At 50.2% G+C, this 25,569-nt stretch overlaps 8 protein-coding genes across 8 annotated transcripts; 5 read left to right on the top strand and 3 right to left on the bottom strand.

Annotated features, from left to right (window-relative positions):
• Positions 1-6,425: 6,425 nt before the first annotated feature.
• On the top strand, positions 6,426-8,180 carry J7T55_014895 (epoxide hydrolase; the record flags this gene model as incomplete). Its single annotated transcript, XM_053131882.1, has 7 exons — positions 6,426-6,638; positions 6,719-6,857; positions 6,914-7,186; positions 7,275-7,470; positions 7,672-7,792; positions 7,858-8,016; positions 8,091-8,180. 7 exons carry the CDS (start codon positions 6,426-6,428, stop codon positions 8,178-8,180), a joined length of 1,191 nt encoding a protein of 396 aa, XP_052990255.1.
• Positions 8,181-10,249: 2,069 nt separating this feature from the next.
• J7T55_014896 (uncharacterized protein) lies at positions 10,250-11,253 on the top strand (the record flags this gene model as incomplete). The annotated part of the gene is made up of 4 exons (XM_053131883.1): positions 10,250-10,326; positions 10,387-10,570; positions 10,632-10,924; positions 10,986-11,253. 4 exons carry the CDS (start codon positions 10,250-10,252, stop codon positions 11,251-11,253), a joined length of 822 nt encoding a protein of 273 aa, XP_052990256.1.
• A 1,096-nt stretch (positions 11,254-12,349) lies between these two features.
• J7T55_014897 (uncharacterized protein) lies at positions 12,350-13,181 on the top strand (the record flags this gene model as incomplete). Its single annotated transcript, XM_053131884.1, has 2 exons — positions 12,350-12,370; positions 12,540-13,181. 2 exons carry the CDS (start codon positions 12,350-12,352, stop codon positions 13,179-13,181), a joined length of 663 nt encoding a protein of 220 aa, XP_052990257.1.
• A 1,407-nt stretch (positions 13,182-14,588) lies between these two features.
• On the top strand, positions 14,589-15,713 carry J7T55_014898 (uncharacterized protein; the record flags this gene model as incomplete). The annotated part of the gene is made up of 2 exons (XM_053131885.1): positions 14,589-15,085; positions 15,158-15,713. The coding sequence occupies 2 exons, from the start codon at positions 14,589-14,591 to the stop codon at positions 15,711-15,713; spliced, it is 1,053 nt and encodes a 350-aa protein (XP_052990258.1).
• A 202-nt stretch (positions 15,714-15,915) lies between these two features.
• Positions 15,916-16,285, bottom strand: J7T55_014899 (uncharacterized protein; the record flags this gene model as incomplete). The annotated part of the gene is made up of 2 exons (XM_053131886.1): positions 15,916-16,127; positions 16,198-16,285. The coding sequence occupies 2 exons, from the start codon at positions 16,283-16,285 to the stop codon at positions 15,916-15,918; spliced, it is 300 nt and encodes a 99-aa protein (XP_052990259.1).
• A 757-nt stretch (positions 16,286-17,042) lies between these two features.
• Positions 17,043-18,490, bottom strand: J7T55_014900 (uncharacterized protein; the record flags this gene model as incomplete). Its single annotated transcript, XM_053131888.1, has 4 exons — positions 17,043-17,453; positions 17,522-17,762; positions 17,848-18,265; positions 18,319-18,490. 4 exons carry the CDS (start codon positions 18,488-18,490, stop codon positions 17,043-17,045), a joined length of 1,242 nt encoding a protein of 413 aa, XP_052990260.1.
• A 2,835-nt stretch (positions 18,491-21,325) lies between these two features.
• Positions 21,326-23,836, top strand: J7T55_014901 (Xyloglucanase; the record flags this gene model as incomplete). The annotated part of the gene is made up of 6 exons (XM_053131889.1): positions 21,326-21,645; positions 21,696-22,176; positions 22,232-22,367; positions 22,423-22,598; positions 22,647-22,776; positions 22,845-23,836. The coding sequence occupies 6 exons, from the start codon at positions 21,326-21,328 to the stop codon at positions 23,834-23,836; spliced, it is 2,235 nt and encodes a 744-aa protein (XP_052990261.1).
• A 672-nt stretch (positions 23,837-24,508) lies between these two features.
• On the bottom strand, positions 24,509-25,273 carry J7T55_014902 (uncharacterized protein; the record flags this gene model as incomplete). The annotated part of the gene is made up of 1 exon (XM_053131890.1): positions 24,509-25,273. The coding sequence occupies one exon, from the start codon at positions 25,271-25,273 to the stop codon at positions 24,509-24,511; it is 765 nt and encodes a 254-aa protein (XP_052990262.1).
• Between the last annotated feature and the right edge of the window lie 296 nt (positions 25,274-25,569).

A 25,569-nucleotide genomic window follows, 5' to 3' on the forward strand; every position in this document is an offset into this window, starting at 1 on the left:
CAAACGACACGAGATCGGATCTGTTTGTTGGACAGTGCCGTGCCAGGCGTGGATCGTGGGAATATACATGGGTACATACTGTACATAGATACATAGTACATGCCTGGTCGTATCCAGGAGTAGGATAGGAATACCGCCGAGCTCGGTTCTAAGGCCCGCGTCATTTTTCCAACAATTCGGGCCAGCCAGGGTCAGGCAACCTATATGTCAGCGGAATCCACCGGGGGCTGGGCAGGACAGTCAGGTCCAGCCGACGAGACGCTCGAGCTAGACCTAAAAATTCCCCAGGTCTCGTCTCCCCACAATAGGGATGCCTGTCAAGGGCTCAAGGCTGTCTGTGACCTTACCACGAGGGGGCCAAGCAGCCAAAGTCGGCCAAGCATTGCTTGTCTCCCCACACCATCCAGCCGGGACGGGCTCCATTCTTGCAATTACGCCTCATCCTTGGTTGGCCAGCCTTTTGCGCTGATGCCGGGGCACGTTACGCCAAAGTGGAGGACTCCAGACTCCCATCTAGATTCTGTGGGGAGAAATGAGAAAATTCGAACCCACTTGAGCAGGAATATCCTGGGAGGCGAAATGCTGGTGTCGGCCAAATTCCGAGGGCAAATGTTGGCCGTGGTGTGGGGCTCAGGCGTTCCGTCGGCACATTTTCTAAGTCGAGAACGCCTGCCCTGTTCGCTTGCTCGCTCTCAGGATCTCCAGGCGTCGTCGACCGCCACGGCCAAGTGATGGTCAGTACGCGGCCAGCCCTGCTGCCCACTTGTTGGCAATTCGCTTCTCGTAACGCCCAGCTTTTGACATCAGACTCTCTCGCCTTGGCCGCCGACCGCGCCCAGTGACGCAGAAGTTGGGACAGACGAGCCGAGCAACTTGTGGGCGGTGTCGGCTACAACACCTGGGCGCGTCTCGCGAGCCCTGGTTTCCAAGACTTGTTGGCTGCGGACATCGGTGGCACACAGCTGATGAGACCGATGTCACTCCTCTTTGGGCCATGTTGTCGCGGAGTCGTGGGCTGGGCACGATGCAACTCTCATGATTTATATCCCGTTTACGGATGCTGCATGCAGCGGTGTGTCCGGGTGGTCTGCTGCTCGACACCCATGGCCTACCGGTGACTCTTCTATTGGCCACGTCAGCTTCCGAGCAGGTCAGAAATGCCGGCGCCAGACGAGAGAGCCGCAGAGCTTGTTCCCCTCCCAACCAGTAGAACAGGTCCGGCCGTCATAGCGCCGCAGTAGCCCAGTGAGCAACGGTGATCGGCAGTCTGCCACATCCCGACTCTGGATTGATGCGCGTTTTTGGGCCCCCCTCTGATGTCGTTACTGTGGCGGTCGATACCCGCCAGCAGATGACCGACAATTCCGGGGCTGATGACACCGAGAAATTGCCCATCCTCGACAGATGTCCCCAGTTGTGATAAGGGCGTAAACATTAATTAATATTTACGTGGCGGGATGACGGTTCAGATTCACGGCCGTTGGGCTCAGTGCATCACAAGAAAACATGAGCCATAATTTCGTTTCATGTAACGTGTTTTGTCCGAACAGTAGTGTCATGCAGTAGCAGTGGTCAGCCACGCGGTGCAGCGGCCATCAGCGATCGATACGACGGCTCGGCTGCGTCTATGTTACATGGTCAGTGTGGTCGGAAAGACTAGACGCAACCACAATGCCGGGATAACCCGCAAAATCCGCAACAAAGCTGGTAAGTTGCTGCGCTCGTTATGACCAACCCCTGGCCCATCCCGCATTAAGCATGATCGCCAACGGTCACTTGAGCATCAACGGCAGTGCTTACACCAGGGAGGTAGGCTTGCTGCAAAGATGCATGCAACATACCCTCATGTGCCATGCTATATAGTGGTCTCTGAAGGCCCGTACGTCAGGCAAGATCCCTGCCCTGTGTGTGTCCATGGCCGACGGTTCAACAGCATAAGGAACCCGCAGATCAGACTCGGGCATCGCGTTCGTCTGACGTGTTTCTGAAATACTGTTTCTGAAATACCATAACTAGTGCGTCATTCCTGGATTTTAGAGCTGTTATCTTTCTTTACGGCCCGAATTCTATAGTATCTAGCAGGGGTTCGTTAAGGTTCATAGTATGGAGAATGTCGGGTTCGGAGGAAACCGGGTCTGAATCCCCAGACTTTTACCCCATATCTGACTGTAAACTCCATCCGAGAAGAATTCTACTCCGTAAACTAGAATTAACCTTATTTTTCTGAATGTAACCTTGAATAGCTAGCCTTTCCTTTGTAGCAACGGTTGGAGGCTGCGGTCCCGGTGCATCTCGTCTTGTGTTGAGCCATCTCAAGGTTTCGAGTGAGTTGAAATTAGTGGATCTAGGACGTCGGGAAGAAGACATTTCCAGGAGCAAGGAGTCCCAACACGTCCTTGGACCAATCGGGAATGACTTAGAAGCAGCTAATCACGATTATTGGTGCTCTTAGGTTATCTAAGTGATGGGTCAGGAAGGCACTAGCACGGTCTTAGAGAGGTGGAAGAGTACGTGAGACAATCTAGGGAAAACCCGGGTGGCGTGCTATGGTGATCAGCTAGGATCGTTGGCGAGTCCTTTGGGCAGGAAAGTGGCGCCTCTCGAACATCCAGGTTGGTCTCTACAGGACGGAGGTGACGTTCAACGCCCGATACCTTCAACTGCAATGTCCGTATTTGTGAACAAGCCAAGCAGGAAGACTGTCTGTTACTTGGTTCTTAGATTGAAGAATGTCATTCGACAGATTACAGAGAATCAATACGTCGAGATCCAACAAGCTCCAATGAGCCACCCGGAGTGAACGGTGTCCAGTCAATAATGGAACCAGCGCTTCTTCTACACGAGAAAGCGTCGATGATTTGGCAGCTTGGTTTTGACTCGATCGAGTCCAGCGGCTCGCTGACCTCGAACGAACATTCATCACCCTCAACACTTTTCCTAATGCTGGGTCACCTGTTATCTTTAGTGCAGAAGTTGAGGGCACTTGCCCGTCACCATTTACCATAATTGACTGCATATATTTCTGCTGGACACTGGACTCTGAACTGTGTTCTCTTGCCTGAACAGAATGTCGGTATTGGAAACATTGTCCGGCTAAGAAAGTCATTTGCTACGTAGCGTTTATGCTGCTGTAACTCAATTAGTCAAACGAAGTGTGTGAACATTCCAAAAATTCGATTCCTCGAGCACATTGAAGCCAGCTCAGGTGTAGATTTAGTAGGTTGTAAGTTATAAGTCAAAATTGTCCAGTCCCTATTTGATACCACGTGATTGTCTGAAGCAGCATACGGAGTGGTGGACCAAGAAACGCCAAGGTTTCCAAGCCGGTAACTAGACTTGGCCTGCAGTCTGTCTTCTTCTATGTGTGACAGGATCATCAGCCAAGTCCCGATTCCCGCGCCGGAAAGGTGAGCCGGCGAGATCAGCCAAGCCTCTGCCGCGGAATGAAGTCTTCCATCCAACGGATTAGGTAATATCTCATCGTCAGCGTATATATATGCCACCCAAGTCCTCGGACTTATGGGTATAGGTGTAAACACTTCGAGATCTTCTAGGCTGGGTCAGCCCTAAAGATTTATTGAGATACAGGCAACACAGGAACACGAAGCAACCAACACATGGTAGCATTGCCAGCCGCGCGTTGTACTAGTCATACCTGGAGTCTCAAGCTTGACATCCCAACGCTAACTTAGAAGGCCACGGGGACCAAAATTGCGTCGCCAAGTCTATTAGGACGGGATACCGTAATATTGAATATGGATTTGAACCATTTCAGGATACTTTTCTCTTCGTTGGAACTCTAGAAGAGCATAGAATCTAAAGTTACTTGAGTCTTTGTGGCCTCATCATTGGAATGGGTTGGTGTCGACTCATATAATCCGTGATCATGCTATGAAAACATTCGTGATTTCTGTTGCACCTATTGACCAAAGACTTCAAGCTCTTTGTCCACTTCCAAACGGATCAAGCTTTTGTTCAATCGCAATTATGATGAAGTATGCCTTCAAGACTAGTCAGTGGTATGACTATGTATTACCAAGCCACGTGTGATTCAAGTCATCTAAGATTTGAGATTATACTGAGAAAAGTTTTATTGCACTCTCACAGTTTTCCTCTCATGTCTCTTTAGCGATGTCTTTATGGCTCTTCCTCAACTTCTCTATTGAGACGATCCCTGGCAGAAGGCTAGTGTGTTAGTTACTGAGGGACTGCGGTCAGTGAATAGGAAGTCATACGTCTTTAAATAGGGTGCCCTGGGGCCCTTCTGCCCTCAGAACCTACCAACATGCCCACTTTGAATACAAACAATCGCATATTTGCCAGACCCAGTTGTCCCTGCCACCGCTAGAAGACAGCCGAGTTTCTTTTATACAGCATGCAGGTCCATGAGTGCTAAGTTCTTCGGTTAAGTTGCTCTGGTGAATCACCATGTCTTCGGATATAGTCTGGTAGAAGCTCAAAAGCCAGGGAGGTAAAGACCTAGTATGTCAACATGGGCCCCGAACGATCCCGTCCGTCTATGGTGTATTTGAACTGTAATTGAGCCGTACCAGCACCGTGCCAGCACCGCTGTCGTTAAAAACGGTTCCCCCTGTTGAAGCTGCTTTGTAACAGTTCCAAGTTGTACACATCTCATTTCTGGAAGCAGCTCAAAATGGGAACCGCGCATTAAGGGTGCAGGGCGAGGAAAGGGTGTAGGAGCTTGGGAACAGTGTAAGAACGTAGAAAGGTGCAAAGTATAAAAAAGGTTATAGCATTTAAAATAGCCCGCTTAGAATTACTTCCCCGTTCTTTTTCATATGTAAAGCCTTCTAATATTCTAGCTTACTTTCAATTAAAATAGCCGTTCTCATTATTATCTTCTTCTTTATGCCCTTCTTCACTCTTGTTTCCTTTCTTTTTAACTGAAGCTAGCGTGCCTTCCTCTCTTTTAGAGGAAAATGTTAAGCAAATAAGTGAGTACCCACTATACTCTGCACCCTCTATACAGCCTTCCAATACCCTGCACCCTTTATACACTCTACACCTTTCCTAAATAAACTGTTTCTTGAAATGAACTGTGCGTGCTCGGTTTTATGGGGTTAAATTGCTCCCAGAACTGAGCTGTTTACTATTTGGAAATGTTACAAAGCAGCTTCAATAGGGAAGCCGTTTATCGTGTTCGTATAAGCCCGGTGCTGAATTGATCCGGCCATTGCTCTTGTATTAACTTACAAAGCTCGCACCTGGGAAAGATTCACAAAGTAGTTTTTTTCTCTCCAAGATTGGAAAACTGATCATAATTTACCTTCGAAAACTAAATCAAGCGTAGCGTTGAGGCACCTCATGAGGGTGAAGGTACATGGGGCAAAACACATTTAAGTCCGCTAGCAAAGACACACTGTAAAAGCCTTAGTGGGGGCGAAAAGAAAATATACTCGGTCACCAAAATTCGATACTGTGGACAAGATAGAAGTGAATTGACTCGTGCCCCTAACAGTTATGAGTTGTGATGTCACGTCGGAGCCTAGAGAAGTGCATATGGATTACAAGAGGGTTTCTCAGATGCAAGCAGCTCTTGGGAAAATGCGCCAATAACGTCGAGAAAGAGAAATTGAAACACATAATATTACAATTGAGAAACCAGTAATACGCAAGTCTTGAGCAACGAAATAGTTGATCCAAGACCATTTGAGCTTATCCTCGTGCCTCATACAGCCAGCTGTACTGGGCTAGTCTGAGAGACCTCGAGAAACAGGTAGAGTTGCTTCAACAATTCGGATATCAAGAAAGAAGCAGCTGTCGATATACTACGCCTTGATGAAGTATTTGTGAAAGTGGCATTGTTAACATCGGCGCTTCCCCAAATCACCGATCCGAGCCAAGCCTTGTGTGCTCGGCGGCCTTCCAGCCCGAGACATCGCAATACGTGGAAACCCCACTTTTGCATTACTAAGTAGGTTGTCCCAAGATTGGTAAATGCCTCCAGAAATATAAATGGCCGCTTACTTGCATCAACGAGCATTGCGTGTTACACGGAGGGACATCCGTGATTTGTTCAGCAGTGCATACTGTAAGTTTGTGCCGCTTTGATTGGTACTCAACACGATGGGTGATCGGTCGTCCGTAGCAGCGCCAAGATGCGCAGCAAAGGGGGGCAAGTTGCAAAGGACTGATGGCATTACGACGCTGTTCGCGGAATGGCATGTGCTGTTGATCTTGGCCCACGTCTAGCGCCGTGCACATATGCCAACCGTTGACTTGCGGCTCTACCGTGACGGACCGCTCGGAACCCAAGTGAAACCGTACGTCCGTCCCCGCTCGTGAATGAATATAAGTTTCATCATGCTGCAGTACACTCCAGCAACAATTTTGGCCCTAACATCATTTACTACGTCTACATTTCCAATTGCTTGTTAATTTGATCATCCATTTACTCTGACAATATGAGCAATTTCTCCCAACCCCCTCAGAAGGTCGACGGACTAGCACCGTTTACATTCTCCATACCTAAGGAGGAGATTGACGCTTTGAACACGCTTCTCAAACGGCCTCTACCCATAGCCACCTGGGAGAATAGCCAAGAGGACGGCCGCTTCGGCGTCAGTCGCGACTGGTTCACGAAAGCCATTTCCCAATGGCAATCATATGACTGGCAAGTCCCACTTCACTCGCCCACGGACTATCCGCTGCTATGCCTCTGAAGTTAACTAACCCGGTATTTTTATTTAGGCACAAGTACCAGGAGGGCATCAACAATGTTCCCAACTTCAAGGTCCCAGTTGAAGATGAGGGTGAGACGTACGAGGTCCATTTTGCGGGGCTTTTCTCGCAGAAAAAGGACGCAACGCCTATCATGCTGAGTCACGGATGGCCTGGTAGGCTGACCTCCAAAGCGAAACGCCGAATGTATTTGCCGTGCTAACGTTCACAGGCTCATTTCTTGAGTTCCTGCCCATCTTGGGCAAGGTCCAGAAACAATACGCCGCTGACCCGGCGTCGCTGCCATACCACCTTATTGTTCCCTCCGTGCCGGGCTACGGATTCACTAAAATCTCCGTCAACAAAGATATGACAATGGTTGACGTCTCCCGCATTCTGAATAAGTTTATGATCAAGCTTGGATTCAACAAATACGTCGCCCAGGGAGGCGATGTCGGTTCTATGATCACGAAGACTGTCTTGGAGGAGTACGATGAGTGTATCGGTTAGTAACTCCTGGCGCTTTGGACCTTGGTTATGACACCCAAGTATTTTCATCGGAACCACACGCACTGATCTGTATCTCTATCTAGCCGGGCATGTCAATATGCTCACTTTGAATCCACCTCAGGGCGAGGGCATTGCTCCACCCACAGAGAAAGAGCAGCAGCTCCTTGAGAGGAGCGCCAAGTTCTGGGAATCAGGTGCGGCTTATGCTATGCTGCACGGGACCAAACCAGCCACAGCTGGCTTAGCTATTGGGAGCAGCCCACAGGCCTTACTGGCATGGTGAGTGAATTCTTGCCCTTAGAGAAAACGGACCGCATTTCAGAAATGCAAATCCATCCATCGAAGGCAAGGCACGCAGGGCTTGTTTTCCGATTTCGCACGTTATGAATGAAATAATATGAGGGCCTGAAAAAGCGCACACAGCTTGGATTGAGGGGGATGCTTGAAAACGCCCGAGACACTGACAAACTTTTCTATCAGGATTGGCGAGAAGATGATTGCCTGGTCAGATGAGTCACCATCTGTGGAGACAATCCTCGGTAATGTCTCCCTGTACTGGTTCACGGGATGTTACCCATCTTCAATCTGGCCATACCGCGAGGTAAGTGACGCTTTGTTCAATGCCAAGATATTCATGAGACTGACCATGACCGCCGCGGTATGAAGCTCTTGGGCCCAAATGCCAAGAGTCGCGCTTCCAGAGGCACCGTGGACAAGATCAAGAAGCCGTTCGGCTACTCATGGTTCCAGTACGAGTTGGCCGGCACGCCAAAAAGCTGGAGTGATGCCACTGGAAAAGTGTCTTTCTACAAATCTCACGACCAGGTAATGTCATAAAACGATTGCTTTGTCTCTTCCTGACGTAGGGTATGACAGTGGCTGATGATTGCATCTTCTAGGGAGGGCACTTTGCTGCTCTGGAGAAGCCTGATGCTCTTTGGCAGGACATTGTCGAGTTCGTGGATCATGTTCATACCACAAGGAAGTAAGGAAACCAAATCCAGACTATTATTGAGCATGGTGATACGTTGAACAATGGGGAGAAAACTACACGTACACACTATCGGAATGGGTTCCAGATGTCGATTGCCAGCACATGGTCATTCCTGAGGCAAAATTTGACCAAAGTGACCCCTGCTGTTTGCTTTCTGATACCGTTTCCTTGCTCTACTCACTATATAGCAATTGCCATCGCTTCAGATACCTTGGCAGCGCGATGTTAGTGTTCCGATCAAATCAAACTGGGTTTCTCCAATATCAAAGACATCTAGAAACACTAGTGATAAACACCAGATACCATGATCTAAGCCGAAACAATTATCAACGACTAGTCTCGGCTTGATTAGCCTACGGAATTTGTATACGAAGGACGTTTCCGCCGCGTAGTTCAAGTGCTCCGCCGAGGAGGCGGATTTCAAGGTTGCAGACATCAGGCGCAGAATGAAATTACTCTTGACTTCTTTCACTCGGAAGTCGCTCTTAGCTCAATTCTAATCCCCCAAGATATTGCTGGTTCTCTAAATAGAGAGCTCTCTGCTAACTGCTTTTGTCCATTGCGCCGATAGCCGCCAAATTGGATTAAGCAATACTGTCAGCAACTGGCTGACGTTGGGCTGGAAGGAATGTCGCCCTCTGGTGGATAATAGTCTCTCAGCTGCTGTTCAAGGATCCACCATCCGGGCAACTAGTCAGCCGATATCCGCCCGGTGGGATTCGAGGCTGAACCCGATGAAAGGAACCGATACCCGAAATTGGCACTAGGATCTCCAACGTGTTGTTGATGGATTGGGCCGATGATGGCACCAAATCCTCACTATGAGAGACTAACCTAGTCTTGGCATAACGGTCTATTGATGTCAGGCCTGCCTCAGTTAGCACGTACACAGCGTGCTTTCGTTCTGTGTACGTGCTTGCTGTCGGAATTCGTTGGTTGGCTGAGAGCGACCAGCAGTATTCTTGAGGCAGAATATCTGGCCGATGACAGCGCATTCTCTGCCTGGATCTTGGAGCTGGGCCAACAGGCTGCGAGGGCTAACATTTTGTCGGCGTCGGAGGGGCAATGTCTCTATTAAGCGATGTTTGAAAGGCACTCAGACGTTCATGTATTATAGCAGGAACTATTAAAGATCAAAGAATTACATCTCTTGGATCTCCTTCATTGACAAAAAATCTTCAGGATCAATAGAACACCGCTATACAAATTTTGAATTTCTCCTTGCCTTCCAGATACGAAGATCCTTTAACACATGAGCGAGTTCAATCTTGGTGTTATCAGAGCCAAAGACGGCGCGAAATGTCAGGCGCCGGTCCAATCAGTTAGCGAAGCAATACCGATGCTATAGGTATGTCTCCCCAAGAGTGTCCGGTAATCAGTATCTCCGAGAGATCTAATGCAAGAGCTAACTGCACCGCGACTAGGACTGCAGTGGCGCGGAGCTAAGGCGAGGTCTTTGAAACGGTGGAGGTTTGTGCTCGCAGGGCTATAGAAGAGCGTGAATATCGAAATCTAGTGATGTGTGATTTTCCCGCCTCCACGTGGGATTCCATCATCATCAATCTTGTCCGTCGCAGAGGCCCCTGTGTAGGGACCTGCGTGTGGGCCAATCGTACTAAATGGAACGAAAGGAAATAGGCTGACATCGAGGTCAGCATCAAGGATTACCCCTACGAAGCTGGAGCCCCTAAAAATAAAGGAGTCTTCCTGTTAGCTCAGTAGTACGAACCAGCCTACCACCATGTAAGCTGACCCAAGCCTCTGGGAGGATTAGCTGAGCTCTAGCGGCTCTCGGTGGGCTTACTCAAATGGGAGATTCCGGTATGTCGAGGCGCCAGCTGGGCCTCGAGAACGTGCCGCATTCAAATACTTCATACCCAAGTAGTACATAAAGCTCGAGTTCACAGACACGGACGCATACTCATTGTCTATTCATTGTTCTGCCACTACTATACCCCACCAACTTGCGATAGGAAACTGCTATAATCAAGCCTGCTTTTCTCTTCCGACCCGACTTCGAAAGGGATAATAGCAAATCAAGACCACAGTCTTAATTCTGGAGCAATGTCTCGTCTCATCGACCAGCTGCCGGCACCGGCCTATGTCAGGGAGAAGAAAGTGATCGTAACGAGCAGGAGTCGGTCAGTGGTTATTCTGAGTCCCAGGCTCTTTTACTGGGTATTTTTAACATATACACACAGATCCGGGACCTTTTCCTTGTATCAGGCACTCAAAATGCTAGGTTATCGACCGTATCACATGTATGAAGTCGTGCAAACAACCACACACATGGGGATATTCGAGGAGGCACTTAATGCGAAGTACTTTGGTGTGGGTAAACCTTACGGCAAGGCCGAGTTCGACAAGTGGTTTGCCGACTACGACGTGAGGCTCTCCCATTCAATATGACGAGCAACAGGACAAATTGACCGACAACTGTGCACAGACGCTGGTGGAGATTCCCGCTTTCTTCGTCGACGACATCATAGCTGCCTACCCCAACGCGACCTTCATTCACGTAGATCGTGATGTCGAAAAGTGGGCGACTTCAGTGACGAACGTACTGGGAACGGTGGAGCCACTTCTTGACTCAACCGCGATGAACCTCATGGCTACTTACGATTTGTTCATTCGAAGGTACATCACCTTGCACATCATGTTACTGCGTGTCCTTTGCCATGAACGGAAGACCAGCGACCCGGTCGCTAAAAAAATGATGAAGGATGATTACTTGGCACTGTGAGTCTTCGGCTTTTCCGTGAACACTTTTTTCCGGCCGGTGTCTAACAAGAACATATAGCACCGAGCAAGTGAAGATGCTTGCCCCAAAAGAAAATTTGGCTTGCTTCTCATTGGAAGACGGGTTTGGATGGGAACAAATCTGCCCTCGTCTTGGGAAGCCTATTCCAGAGCAGCGCTATCCTCGCGGCAACGCTCCCAAGGAATTCAAAGCCCTCACAATGAAGATACTGGGTCCTTCTTTCAAGAAGGCGGCGGCAATTGTGATCACAACAGTCTTGATCCCTATTGTTGGTTTCGGCACTTGGTACTACCGCGCAAGGAAATAGGGACAGTCCGGACACTGGTCTCTCGTTACCACTAGCATTTCAACTTTCCTCCCTACATAGCGACTAAATTTAATTAATTGATTGAATAAACAGTTATCATTGCCAATATACCGGACAGGAACGCTTGATCCACTCGTACTTGCCAGTGGATTCAATCTCGTGAACAACCGCTGTGTCCATGACTGGCTATACCTCGCTCGTAATGCTGTGTATTACCTTCTACTCTTCCTCACCTTCTCAGATTGTCTGCATAGAAAGGAAAAGTAGAGACCAGAGATTCCTGGACATCGTGATTGCATGGTATTTCAAGATCGAGTATATGACTCCGAGATGAGTTTGTTTATCAAATGGAAAAACTGTAAGCGAGAAACCTTTTCGTCCCAGATTGTTAGATGGGAAGAACACATAGCTCATGGGCTTTCTGTACTCGACTTACAGCTTGAACAATACAGGAGTTCAAATGAGGTGACAACATAGCTTTGAAAGACATGTTGAGAGTCTGGTTGTAAGCGACCAAGATGGGCAACCGACTACCACAGTGTGAGGATAGTATTCTTCTTTTCTCAGCGATCCTGGATCTTGCAATGCCAAATTTGCAGATAGCAGAAAAATCCACATTCTTCAAGCGCCTTTGAATTAGAGAATTATGCACTCCCAGATATAATGAGTGCTCTTGAGCTTCCTGATATTCCACCCCAAGATTCTAGCTTATCGCTACGTCATCGTCTGATGTCTCTCGGTCCTTCCAGATGTCAACCTCTTTCATCTGGTGTGATGTAAACACATTCACATCAGTCAGTGCGCAACCCAATGATAATATGATAGAACTGTAGGGCTCATCAAATTTGATCCTTTGTTTACAGTTTTCAGGCTCGCAGCTCAACAAGGACGCTTTCTATGCTCACCGTCAATTTTGTCTCCTTTCAGAGACCTTGCCCCTTAATTCTTCAATCAGTTTATGCCTACAGCCATAATTTCGAAAAACAAACATCGGAGCCGCATCGGCAATTTGACATCTGACAAATCCAAGACTACTACACATCTACTGGACCACAACGAAACCTATCCTACTTCTCCTTCATAACATCATGAGGAGATGGCTGATAAGTTCACCACTGTAAGCAGGGCTTCGACACATTTTGAAGCAAGTGGCAGAATCCCTGTTGCCTATCAAGTCTTCCCAGCTCCTGATCAGGCTGGGCCAAAGAATGATAATTCTTCTAACACACCCTTGTTACATCAAGACTCTTAGAACTATCCAGGATAGCTGACCACAAATAATGCAGTGCTATGCATGCCAGCGCATGACCGAACCACAAGACGCAGTGCATCTCACATGTGGTCATGTCTGGTGTCGGGAATGTCTGAACGAATATGCCCGCTACAGCCTCAAGAATCGATTCACCTGGCCCCCAGTCTGCTGCCACGACACAGCTATCGATCTGACAGCTGTCAAACAGCATCTCGCTGATGATGTGGTCCTTCGCATGAATGAGGTCATGGAGGAGCTCCAGTCGGAAGACCCTACTTTCTGTCATGTCCCTAAATGCAGTGCTTTCATCCCTGTAGACGCCGACAACGATCATGGCCAATTCATCCACTGCCAACAATGCCACGAGCTCACCTGCGTCAAATGCAAGGGACCAAAGGACCAGCATGTCAAGCCCGATGAGTGCCCGGACCTGATTTCGAAGGAGGACAAGGAGCTAGTGAAGAAAAAGGGATGGAAGCAGTGTCCCAACAAGAAGTGCCGCAAGGTGATTGCCCGCTCTAAAGGCTGCCCGCTCATGACCTGCGAGTGTGGAACAGCCTTTTGTTATAAATGCGGCGGTATATTTGATGAGGACATGAATTGCAAGTGCGCCGATGAGAGCGATGGTGATGACGAACAGGATGGTGATGCCATGGTCGACGACGATATGGAGTAAGATTATGATGGTGACTGGTGATCACAAGGACTCCACGTCCTTGCAGGGCTGAAAGAAACACCACGAGATTTGGGAAAGATGGAGCCAGAACTCGCTCTTATTTGGCATCAGTACTGCTGTGATACGGAAATATTGGTATTTGGTAGTTTGCAAGGGCATGAGAGCGAAAATTGCCATCAAGTGGGGAATGATCAGTCCGTAGCGGCTACTAGGGGGGGATACACTCGCTCATAACCAGCCTGTGAGCATGCGCATGGCATGCTGGAGGACAGCCCATGAAAAATACAGCGTCAACCCTTTAGCAGATACGACTAGGTATCATCTGTATTTTGCTGGCACAGTAGTGAAATGACAACTGGAAGAAAGATAAGAAATTGGGTCGTTTGAGTTCTAGAGCATGTTTGTGCCGAAGTAGACCAGTCACAGTTGTCAGCGGGTAGGAGAAACCCGTCTTCCAGATCAGTCTTTTCTGGCAGATAATCATGGTATTTTTGATGATCCAGGTACTGCCTTAGGAGTGTTGTCAGCTTCATCCGGCACAATCTTCTGCCAAATACTATGGTACAGATCAATTGGTCTTACGTCAACTTTTTGTGAGAGCTCGAGCTTGAAACCACGCACTTCGAGGGACCATGAAGACGTGATTGGCAGCTGAAGCTTACGAACGGAGTTTCAAAGCCCTAAAATAGTTGCGTTTTTCAAGACATCACGGCATTGTACAGAGCTTTCTTCACTGGCCGGGCAGGGTGCATAATCTTTTGTAGCTCAGAAGTGGCTTGGCTGACTTCCGACCCTTGGAATATTAAACCTCGAATGGACACAAGTGCAGCATTACACTACCAGTGAAATGAGTTGAGAAACTATAAAGTGGTCTAACTTGTGGCACATTACCGCTCAATGTAGTTACCGCGGTAGTACGCCTGCAAAAGCAATCCGCTATTGTTCAAATAGGACATAAATTTCGATACTTTTCTTGTTTTCCGGCTTGGTTGCAACGCAGCAAGCATCAAGTAAGACGAAGGAAGACGAATCGTGACCACACTGCCACAAATCCGGGGTTTTTCTTCAATCCGACTTCCGTTCCCGGTAAGGTGTGGCGCGAAAAACTGACCCGGTGATATCGCGTCGTTGACGATGTGCTTCCGGGCCAATGGGGCTACAGTGCTCCGCCTCCGCCACTGCGCAATTGTTGTCTTGGGCAATCTGCATGTACGCATGCGCTGTAAATCAGGCAGAACCTCCCGCAAAATGATCAGATCTACCAACACAATATGAGCTCACGAGAAGCCCGGCGGTACTTGAGACTGCAAGTCCGGCTTGCTTCATTCATCGCAGGCTCGGGTTCTCACCTAAATACCAGCGGCTACACAGATTGACGCTCGCGGCATCTCACAAATTCAGACCAAAATGGCAGACGAGGTCGAAAAGACAAAGAAAAAGAAGTCCTTTCTTTCCAAAGTAGGCAGCGTCAGTGTTTCAGCCATCGGCCTGGTAATTATGAGTGGTAGTGATACACACAACGAGGTAGCCGGGTTTACCCCCAATTTGTTCGGCGTCACAGGCGGCGCCAAGATCAAGAACTGCGCAGGCATCCCGGCCCCTGACCAGTTGCGTGCGAATGTATGTCGCGCTCTGTACATCCCTAAGCACAATGGCAGCACCAAGGGCGTGTTGCCGGTCTACGACTTTACTGAGGACTACCGAGACAAGCTGCGGGAAGAGAATATTGGAAGTGACAAGTGGAAGTACACGCTGAGCATGATGAGGAAGCCGCAGGGAGATGGAAAAGATGGCGCGCAAGTCGCATATTTGGTAGATGTGGAAGAAGCCAATGACACAGCCGAGAAGCAGGTGATCAATGTGAGGAAGAGGACCCTGAAAACAAATGAAGGGAATACAGCACTGTAAGTCTGTCCTTGCCGCACGTTTTAGATTGACCATTCCACCCAGGAACTGACTGTCTGCTTTGGAATCAGGTCATTACCGATCAAGGACTCCGATGAACCCTTCACATTCACGACTCCACCATCAGCTGCATACACTGTAACAACCTCACATCAGATTCCGCCAATTGCAAATGGTGCAGTCGCCGAAGCCTACCAAGCTCCATGGTTCAAAATCACTTCGACTGAAATGCCCACATCCTATCAGTGGCAGATCCACCCTGTCGAGCACGGGCCGTTACGGTATACTCTCATCGAGTTACCATCATCTCAAGACGCATCGGCCCTTGAAACAGAGAACCAGCATCGGATCAAGGGCATCTATCACAACGTCGGTGTAGGCACGTCACTAGTACAGCCGTTCAGCGAGGGTGTGCTGCTCTTGCCGGCAAACAAGAACATGAGTTCAGACCTGGAGAATGCCGCTGTGACGAGCTTGATTGGGCTATTGTGGATGGCCCGAGGTGTCCAGAAAGTGAAAATGGAAGTCCCGGGCCTCAAGGAGACTACAAAGCCGAAATCCAAAAAGAACGGCAGCTTCTTTGGCAGATCACCCAAAGAGAGCAGAGAGGGTGATGTGATACGATAGCAAATTTCAGGGTGGCGCATGGGCATATGTCAATAGTTCGATTGTCATTTGAGTTACTGGGGGAAATTCCTCGTGGTGGTGCAATCAATTTGTATTAAGGGTATCTCGTTCGATGCACTTTGATAAGTGGGAAGTCTTCCTGTCCCCTGACAATTGAGGATCCATCATTCGTGAATTTGCAAAAGCAATTTGGTTGTATGCCTTAGTTGGTCTTCCACTGGCCAGCATCTCGCGCCGTCTTGGCCACATCCTGACCTGTACCCTCGACACTCGTACCGACGTTGGAGACTCCGTCGCCAAGAGGCTTGCCAACGTCACCAGTGACTGCGTTGACAGTCTCACCTAGACCTCGGCTTGCACCTCCGACAACACCGCCGACGGTGTTGGTGACTCCGGACAAGGTGTTGCCCAAGACTGCGAAGGGCGGGAGTCAGTGACTTGTCGGATGAGGCAACTTGTTGAAGCGGATTTGGGGAAAACTCACTGCCTGTGCCCGTCTTTGCAACACCGGTCGCGCCGTCAGCAACACCACCCTCCTGCTGCTTCTTGTCATTTCCGAGAAGGCCAGACATGTTGAATAAAGTTGTGATTTGTGGAAAGTTGTATCAAGGATTATGTAAATTGTAGACTGGTTTGGCTTCTCTGAGTCAAGCGTGATTGATTGAGGATCGAGTGAACAAAATTAAAACGTCGAAGAAGTGTTCCCAAACCTCAAGATATATACATTCAGGGTCCAGCAAGAAGGAAGTGATGTAATGCGGACCCCAAACCCCCCTGCCTTGCTAGAGGAGCCTTGGCCTAGGTGAGGAGGTGGGTGTGGCTAATGACTTCACATGTTGACGTCTTTGCAGATCGCTTCCCAGATCGTCACACGCTGACACTGCTATGATGTGGCGGTGCAGGGATTTCGACAACGACATATCAGCATGTGGGCTGGTCTTGGTCTCCCAAGGTCACCAGGAAGGTCGCTTAAGTTTGGGAAAATCAAGAATTCAAGCCAGATCTCAAGATGAAGCGTGTGGCTGCTCGATTCCTCGCCCGACCATTCTCGGGATCTAAACCAGATCACGCATCGCGTCTTTCGGAGATAGGTCTGGCCAGCCAGCGTGCCAGCCTAGGCGGCCGGCCACCTTCTCATCTTACCAGCCAGACTAGGCAGTCTGCAGGCAGTCAAACAGTTGGTTCCGCCGTGTGATCTTGCGTTACACCTTCTCGATCCCATTGATGCAATACAGATCGCAGAACACTCCCATTGGATTAGCAGCTTTAAAATCATATTCATCATTTCTATCGGCACCGACTCCGGCACCGCGGAGCTATGCGGACCTATTATCTGACCCACGAGTCCGTGTCTGCAACCGCTGAATAGCTGTCTGTCCCAAACGTCGAGTTCAAAGTCACCCTGCCACTAACCGTGCTGCCCTCCTGCCGCATCCAAGTCTCTACCGGCTCGATAGCCCCATCATCGCCCAGACTGACTTTTACTTGCCGCGACCCAGGAGTCCAGCTGCCATATCCACCATGGCCACTCTTGCGCCCGAAGCAGAGGTTGAGGCCGTTGCCATTCAGGGTCATCCCTGAGAGTTGGGAGTCCCACTTGAAGCACCAGTCGTCGCCGTGGTCGTGGCCACTGAACACTGCTTGCAGACCTTCGAGCTGGAGTAGGGCCTGCATGAATTCTACGTCCTGGTTGGAGTAGGTGTACACGGTCTTCGTCCCTCCTTGGCCGGATGCAACGCCCTGCAAGGTGTCATGGTTAGCAAGATCCGATCGTTACCCGCCCTCGTACCTTCGGGATTCCAACCCACCTGTGGACTCAACGGGTTGTCGTCGTTGATGCCTGGTTCTTTGTTTGCGTCGACGCCAGCGCTTTGAAACTTGAGGAACGCCTGCACTGGGATGTGCACAAAGGCGAGAGAGGGAATTGTGACCCCGTAGGTGCTCGTGATGTTAGCGGCACTAGTACTGAGCCACTCTGCAACTGCTGGATCGACCCAGTTGGGTTGCCCGACAGGCAAGCCGCTCGAGTCTTCCTGCTGAAAGTAGTTCCTGTTGCCGTCAGCCTTCATGTTTTGTCAAGGTAAAGGTACACCGTCCGAGATGTCCGAACCAGTCACCAAACAAAGTCACTCACCCTCCTCGACTGTCGAAGAACCAAAGTATCAACTTCGGTGTCGTGTCACTTGCATCACTGCCGAACACTTCCAGGTAATAATTCGTCACACCAACATCCGTAGTCGATGCCGAGGCCGCCAACATGTTCTGCGTCAGACTGTTCGAGTAAGTCTTCTCCTTTGCAAACAGATTATCTCTACTAAGATAGTAATCTGAGTCGTGGTTGCCGTATGTGCTTGCCCAGGGTAAGTTGGCGGCCTCGACACGGCCCGCGATCTGCTCAAACTTGTCGGTCGCAGTATTGACGGACTCGGCATTCTCGCCCGTGAGAAGATCGCCGTTCAAAACAACCAATTGTGGGTCCTCGTAGAAGAAGACGAGGTTCATCACCGTGTCGGACAGGAAGTCCTGCCACCACCCGGAGAATGTGCCTTGCCCTGTGCGAGTGTGTTAGCAACCATCCCGAGACGCGTGTGTCGGCCTCTCTCACCCTCGCCATAATGCAGGTCATTAAAGACCGATATCTGGAAAGTCCCATCGCTGGTAAACCGCAGAGGTGTGAAACTCGCGGCGCGTTTTTTGAGAATACCGTTGAAGGACAGGGGCCAGGCGACGCCGAGAGGCGCCAGCAGGCCGACCGCCAAAGCCGAAGAACTACGCATCTCGAGCGATCAGAACAACGTCTGAATGGGACCCGATGTCATTCGGCAAGAGGCATAACAACAATATTCCCAAGTGAAGGGCGTCGATCTCTACTTGAAGGGGGGGAAGGAACCTCATGTGGCGTGCTGATGTGGATGTGCTATCTTGAGGCCAAAGCTACCTGGGTATCGTGGACTACTCCGCATTGCCAAATCGGTCGGTTCAGTACGACTCGGCGGGAGATTAACTGCCATTTCTGGACACTGAGCCTTTGAGCACGCCCGTCTATTCGCCCCTGTGAAATGAATCGCCAATAGTGCGAGTCATTGAATCTAAAGCCCCCTTCTAATCATAACATACCGCGTGTGCTGCAGCACAACGTCTAGTTCCAAGGTTGTTCATAATTGTACAACGTAGTTATACTTAGCCTGTCTCTTGAATCCTACGTCACTTATAATGGCTTCTTTGAGCTGTGCACACCAACTGACCTACTTGGCTGCGTGTACTTGTAAATCAAAGAAAAATCAAGATTGAGGGCTGTCCATGGCAGGGCGGGATTTGATGATATGCAACAAAAGCCATTCTGGCTGGACTAAACTCTCCTCTCTCTTTGCCTTCACTTCAGCCGATGTCGGACAAAAATGCAAGTTGAGTTCGAGAAACACCTTACACCAGTAACTAACTCAGTTGTGATTAGCCAGTACTTTGATGTAATTTGACTAGTGAGAGCTTCATGCTTTACAATGAGCCAGCTTGGGTAATCATACATGGCACCTCGGAGGGCACATACCAATATAACTACTCATTTACAGTAGTTTGATAAGAATACTAATCTAATTCTAAGCACTTCAAGCATATATCAATACAAAGACTTTAAAAAATAGCTGTCGCGAGTCGGCACTCGCAAATGGGCGCCCCGAGACTAGCGATGGCTCAATTTACACGAATGGCGAGTACTTTGCTGCAGAGTCTAAATGTATTCCCCCTTTGGACCTTGGGCCGGCCGAATATTCCTTGCCAGACATCGCCTCCTTCGTCATCGCAACTCTCTCGACCACTGCACTATTCACCCTCACCCGACCTTAGAAGGTTTTCCTCTTGTGAAGCGTCACGGTACAGCGAGTACTTTGTTCCCGGTACAATCAGCTGGGTCTACCGCACATCACAGATGCTCATTAACATACACTACACTGTGGGTGGACGGTCCACTATCAACATGATTTTCCACGATATTGACCTGTAATATATCTAGATTGGAGTCGCCCGCGAGGACAAGATGGTCGATGGTGATGCCATAGTAGTCGGTATTTCTGAAAAATGATCAGCGGCTAAGGAGTGACAAAAAAGAGGGACCATGAGCAGCGCGATGCTAGTGCAACTAGTTCGGTACGCATTTACTTTTGTAAGGTATTACATTCGTTGCCTAGCCCAAGTATTCATTCCTTGTAACCACATCATTAGAAATCTGGGGATGAACATCTCGCCTATAAAGTACCTGGAATACAAGCTTTGCAATCTCATGGCCGATTGGCTGTGGGAATACCAGTGCCAAGAATTGGAGGGATGCAATTTCTGTATAGCGACTACGGGACTCTCGATCTGCATTCATAGAGGCTTTTCGAGAGGCGGTGGATGAAGTGGGTGAGTGGGTTGGCTAATGCAAGGCGGGATGTGAAGCTTGACATCCATCAATTGATGATGATTCAGATAGTCAAGTTCTCGGCGTCCATTCAGGCCACACTTTGTTACAAAAATCACAATACAGTAAAGAAGTTGGAATCTTCGTCAGAGAACAAGTTGGCGAGGCCATGGAAATTTTCGAGGTGGAATGGACGGGACCACGAGAACTGTTCATATAAATACCAGTGGTGGGCAAAACTAATCGCTACATCCACCTCAGTCCTAAGACAGCTGGGCTACGCGACTCGAAGCAGGCGGCTTAATGGGTTTGGTCATCGCATTTTTCGGTCTCTGTTTTGCTTCGGTGTTGACCCATAGTCTGATCAAATATGAACTTCAGCCGCTGTGCCTTGAAACTCTTTCATATAAAATCTCGTCCTTAAAGGCCTGAAGCTCAAATAGGTTGCTTGCCTGTTTTAGCTGCCAAGCCTGAATGACTCTGTTTTCGGCCTGGAGAAACATCTATACCGCTTACACAGTAGTCAGAGCCGCTCCACCCCCCAACGAAGCAGGGATTTGCAGTCGCTAACTCTGTCCCATCGCCCCCTTAATCACAATTTCTGGGGGCCTCAACTTATTTGACACAATGGTCAACACAAACACCTGAGTAATTGGCTAACACTTCTAATCCCAGCGGCTCTACGAGTTGGCATGACTTCATTCGACATAGGCTAATTGCCGCACCACATCACTTTCTGGCCAAGTTCCCCTCGTACTGGTGGACTTTTTCTAGGCTGATGGAGTTCGAATGCCCTGCTTACGCCTAATCTGATTGACGGAGTGCAGCGGGCGGCCCGTATTCCACCTCGGCTCTCGGAATGTTTCTGAGAAGGTTCCTTCGCGATATTAAAGTTTCCTGGGCACCTTTTCAGTCTTTCTAAACTACTTCTTCCCCTGAAGACTCAATTCTATCGGAGAGATCACTAGTCAGGAGAAAATGCCGTCCGAAAGCGAGGGGAGAAGAGTCCGCATGTAAATAATAGACAGGTCCCCCAATTGAAACAGTTTACTCTTGCATCACCTGTACCGTCCAGTCCTTTGCTTTCTTCGACATTCACTTTCATCGACGCTCCTTTTCGATCGACGACATTCGCTTCAACCTGGCTGGTCCATTCAAGATTTCATCCATTCTTTAGAGACTCGAGTGACCAGACCAAATTACATAAAACCTCGAGATGAGAGGCGCCGGACTTATCCTGACGGCGGCGGCATCCGTCCGCGCCGCCTGCGATTGGAAAAACGTTCACACCGGAGGCGGCGGTGGTTTCGTAGCGTCTATCCAATTCCATCCGACCGAGAAGGGCGTCGCTTTCGCCCGCACTGACATTGGTGGTCTCTACCGCCTCAATGACGACGATTCCTGGACACCTGTTACCGATGCGAACGGCTTCGCCCATGATGGCAACTGGAACAGATGGGGCATCGACGCGTTGGCCCTTGATCCCGCCGATGCGAACAAGGTGTACATCGCGGCGGGCATGTACACCAACGACTGGTATTTTCCCCGGTGCATTTTGCGTATGGCAAATTTACTGATTGTCACAGGGACCCCAACAATGGAAGCATCGCCCGCAGCTCCGACAAAGGCGAGACCTGGGAGATCACCACGCTTCCCTTCAAAGTTGGCGGTAACATGCCTGGGCGAGGCATGGGTGAGCGTCTTGCCGTCGACCCAAAGAACTCCGAAATTCTCTTTTTCGGTGCCCGGAGCGGCAACGGCCTGTGGAAGTCCACCGACGGCGGCGCGACTTTCTCTAAGGTCTCTTCCTTCGAGGCCGTCGGTACCTACCGCGCCGGCGCCGAGACTGATGCCTATAACGGCGACCTTCAGGGTCTGACCTTCATTACCTTCGATGAGACTTCCGAGGCCGTCGACGGTGCCACTTCCCGCATCTTCGTTGGTACCGCCGACAACACCACCGCTTCCGTCTACGTCAGCACCGACGCTGGTGCTACCTGGAGCCCTGTTGCCGACCAGCCTGCCAAGTTCTTCCCCCACAAGGCCAGACTATCGGTTGCTGAGAAGGTGAGGATATGCGCCTGGATTGCATCCGCTGTGTTGCTAATAAGAGCTTGCCTAGGTCATTTACTTCACCTACTCCGATGGTTCTGGTCCGTACGATGGTACTCAGGGTGCCGTCTACAGATACGATCTGACTTCCGGCAACTGGACTGACATTACCCCCACCTCTGGCAGCGATCTCTTCTATGGTTTCGGTAAGTTTGGCTCGGGATGCGTTATGGGGCGACTTGGACTGACCGATGCAAACAGGTGGTCTTGCCGTCGATGCGCAGAAGCCCGGCACCATCGTGGTCGCTACTCTGAACAGCTGGTACCCCGATGCTCAGCTCTTCCGCTCTACAGATTCCGGCGCTACCTGGAAGAAGATCTGGAACTGGGGAGCCGATGGCAATGTTGCGCCTCAGTACACCATTGGCGCCAAGAACGTAAGTTTTAACACTGAACAGTGAAAGATTGTAGCTCACCACGGATAGGCTCCCTGGATCGAGACCAATTTCCTCGACGTCGATACTAAGAAGCTTGGCTGGATGATCGAGTCTCTCGAGATCGACCCCCACGACAGCGACAGATGGCTCTACGGCACTGGTGTCACCATCTACGGCGGTCACGACTTGACTAACTGGGATAACAACAAGACAGTCACCATCGAGAGTCTTGCTTCCGGTATTGAGGAGATGGCATTTCCAGTCTGGCCTCTGCCCCCGGCGGTTCCGAGCTGCTCATGGCTACCCTCGATAACAACGGCTTCACCTACAACTCTGTCGCTGACCTCGGCACGGCGCCCCAGACCGCCTGGACCGACCCTTGGTGGGCAAGCAGTGTCTCTGTCGACTTCGCTGGCAACGATGTCACCAAGGTCGCTCGCATAGGCAAGGTCACCGGCTCTCCCCAGCTGGCTCTCAGCAGCGATGGCGGTGCTACTTGGGCTGTCGTCAACGCCACTGGTACCACTGCCGCTGATGGTACCGTTGCCTACTCCGCCGATGGCGATGTAATCCTCTGGTCTACCCTCAACGAGGGTGTTCTCGCCTCTCGCAACCAGGGCAAGCTCGAGAACGTCACTCTGCCTGCCAGTAGCGTCATCGCTAGTGACAAGAAGAACAACACCGTCTTCTACGCCGGCTCCGAGGCTACCTTCTACATCTCCACCGACGGCGCCGCGACTTTCACCAAGTCCCCTCTCGCCAACGTCACCGAGATCCGCCATATCGCTGCTCACCCTACCCAGGCCGGTGAGATCTGGGTCTCAACCGATGCTGGTGTCTTCCACAGCACCAACTTCGGACAGACCTTCTCCCCTCTGTCTTCCAGCCCCTCCAACACTCATGCTGTCTCCGTCGGCAAGGGTGAGGGCACTGGCTGGAACCTGTACGTCTTCGGCAACGGCTCCGAGGGCAAGAAGCTGTACAGCAGCGCCGATGGCGGTGCTACCTGGGTCGACATCCAGGGCTCCTACAGCTTCGGTGCTATTGATGGTGCTGCTCTTGTTGGTTCCGCCAACGAGGCCAACGTTGTGTATGTTGGTACCAACGGCCGTGGTGTCATGTACAGCTCGTGCCCTACCTCCAACTCTACCGCTGCTTCAGCGGCTTCCCCCGCCAGGAGACAACCCCGTAGCCGTCCTATGAGGTTTGGAAGGGCCACCCATAAGCACATGCACTGAGCGGGATAGCTACAGCTCTCAAAAGCACTTCGTTTCTCTTGTAACTATACTTGTCTCTCTTGTAGCTATGCTTCAATGAAACTGTTCGCAGAACACAATCATATTTTGGTCATTGCACCTTTGGTCCAGCTGATCCAAACGTCCGACTAGTAAATCTCGCCAATGGAGCCTTCCTGCGCGCAGCTTACTTCGAACGCGTGAATATGTACATCTTTCTCCCAACTGCAGAACCTAACTTTGCGCCACCCGTAACACATACAAGACAAAATCATTCCATTCTCTCTCCAAAGCCGGTTGGCATGTCATAGGAAATCGGCTTGTTGTACTTTGCCATGCCGTCATGAAATTGTCCAAGACAACAGAGACGCTGAGTTTCATCTAAGGCAGCGGTCACGGGACTTGTGCGACGGTTGCGAATGAGAAAGGCGAATCTCCGTTAATGAAATGCCTCTCGCGCAACTTCTTACTCTTAGCCGTAGATCGTTGTCCGGTCTGTGAAATCACTAGATGGCTTCGTCCGCATCAAGACATTGGACACCGACGCAGTCTTTCCATTATAGCTCGTTCTTGTTTTCCACCTTCTGGCAAGTAGTACTAAGTCTCCTATACGTAGTGCTTTCTCTAAATGGCCAACTCTATCCACACCCAGAATTGATACTGCTCCGATTGTTTTCACTCATCATGCTGCTCCAGAGGTCGTCGGTCCACCAGCCTCTTCTTATCATCCCAAGCAAAGTCCGGTGGGAGACTCGGGGCGTCCCCACCAATGTGGAAATCAAACACGTCGTCGTCGGTGGGAAGAGCGACGACTTCCTCCTTGGACAGCGAATTCCGGTAAATGAAGTCATCCATTTGGTGGTAAGCCATCCAGAGACTGAAGGGAACTTTCGCTGGCTTCCTGCCAACTCGACGTCGCAGGCCAATCTGGGGGATGTGCCGAGCAGACAGTCCCAGCTCGTCATTTTCGTCGAGGCCGAGGATTTCCCCTGCGTCGACATAACCCTTCCCCGCCCGACCCCTTCGCGCCGGTCTGCATCTGTGTGGTGCCATCACCTTGGTTGGGACCAGCATATCTGCACTCGTCGCAGCGTCGAGGACAACAGGGAGACCTAACCCCTCACCGGCCAGGGCAATGGAGGCCCGACGGAGGAGTCGTGCTTGGTGATCGGCTATCTCATCTTGATCGAATGCATCTAACCTCTTCACGAGCTTTGATCGCATCGTTCTCATCGCGCGCTGAGAGTCTTTATGTTTTGCTGCTTTGGTCTTCCTTGTCCCATTCTGAGGTCCCTTGGCCGGTATGTCTTCTGCTTTCGGCTGTTCCTTGGTCAGATCGGTGACTCGTTTGGCTTCGTCTCCCTTTGAGTGCGTGGTCCCTGACGATGCCGTAGCATCAGTGGCTCGCTTTGATGCTCTGTGGCGCGTCGTCGGGGGCATCTTTGCGCATCTACAAGGTAAAGAATAATGATGGAAATGATCGCAACGGATTTCAACTTCCGATGCTATCTTAAAGGGCCCAGAGTTCAAAACTATATTAAGTCTCGATTTGGATTATCTGTCAAGATGCGACGTGAGCCGGATCCGTCCTGGAAACAAAGGCCAGCCCCCGTGTGCCGTGTGGAGTCTTCTTGGAGATCATATCGCCCTGAACGTGAAATAGCTTCCATTGAGGCAGATGACGTGGAACACACATGATATCTGCCTCTTCCAGCTAGTATTATGTGCGAGGAGAG

This window comes from Diaporthe amygdali (genome assembly GCF_026229845.1).
Source record: "Diaporthe amygdali strain CAA958 chromosome Unknown NODE_28_length_639089_cov_64_968398, whole genome shotgun sequence".
Taxonomy (NCBI): Eukaryota; Fungi; Ascomycota; class Sordariomycetes; order Diaporthales; family Diaporthaceae; genus Diaporthe; species Diaporthe amygdali.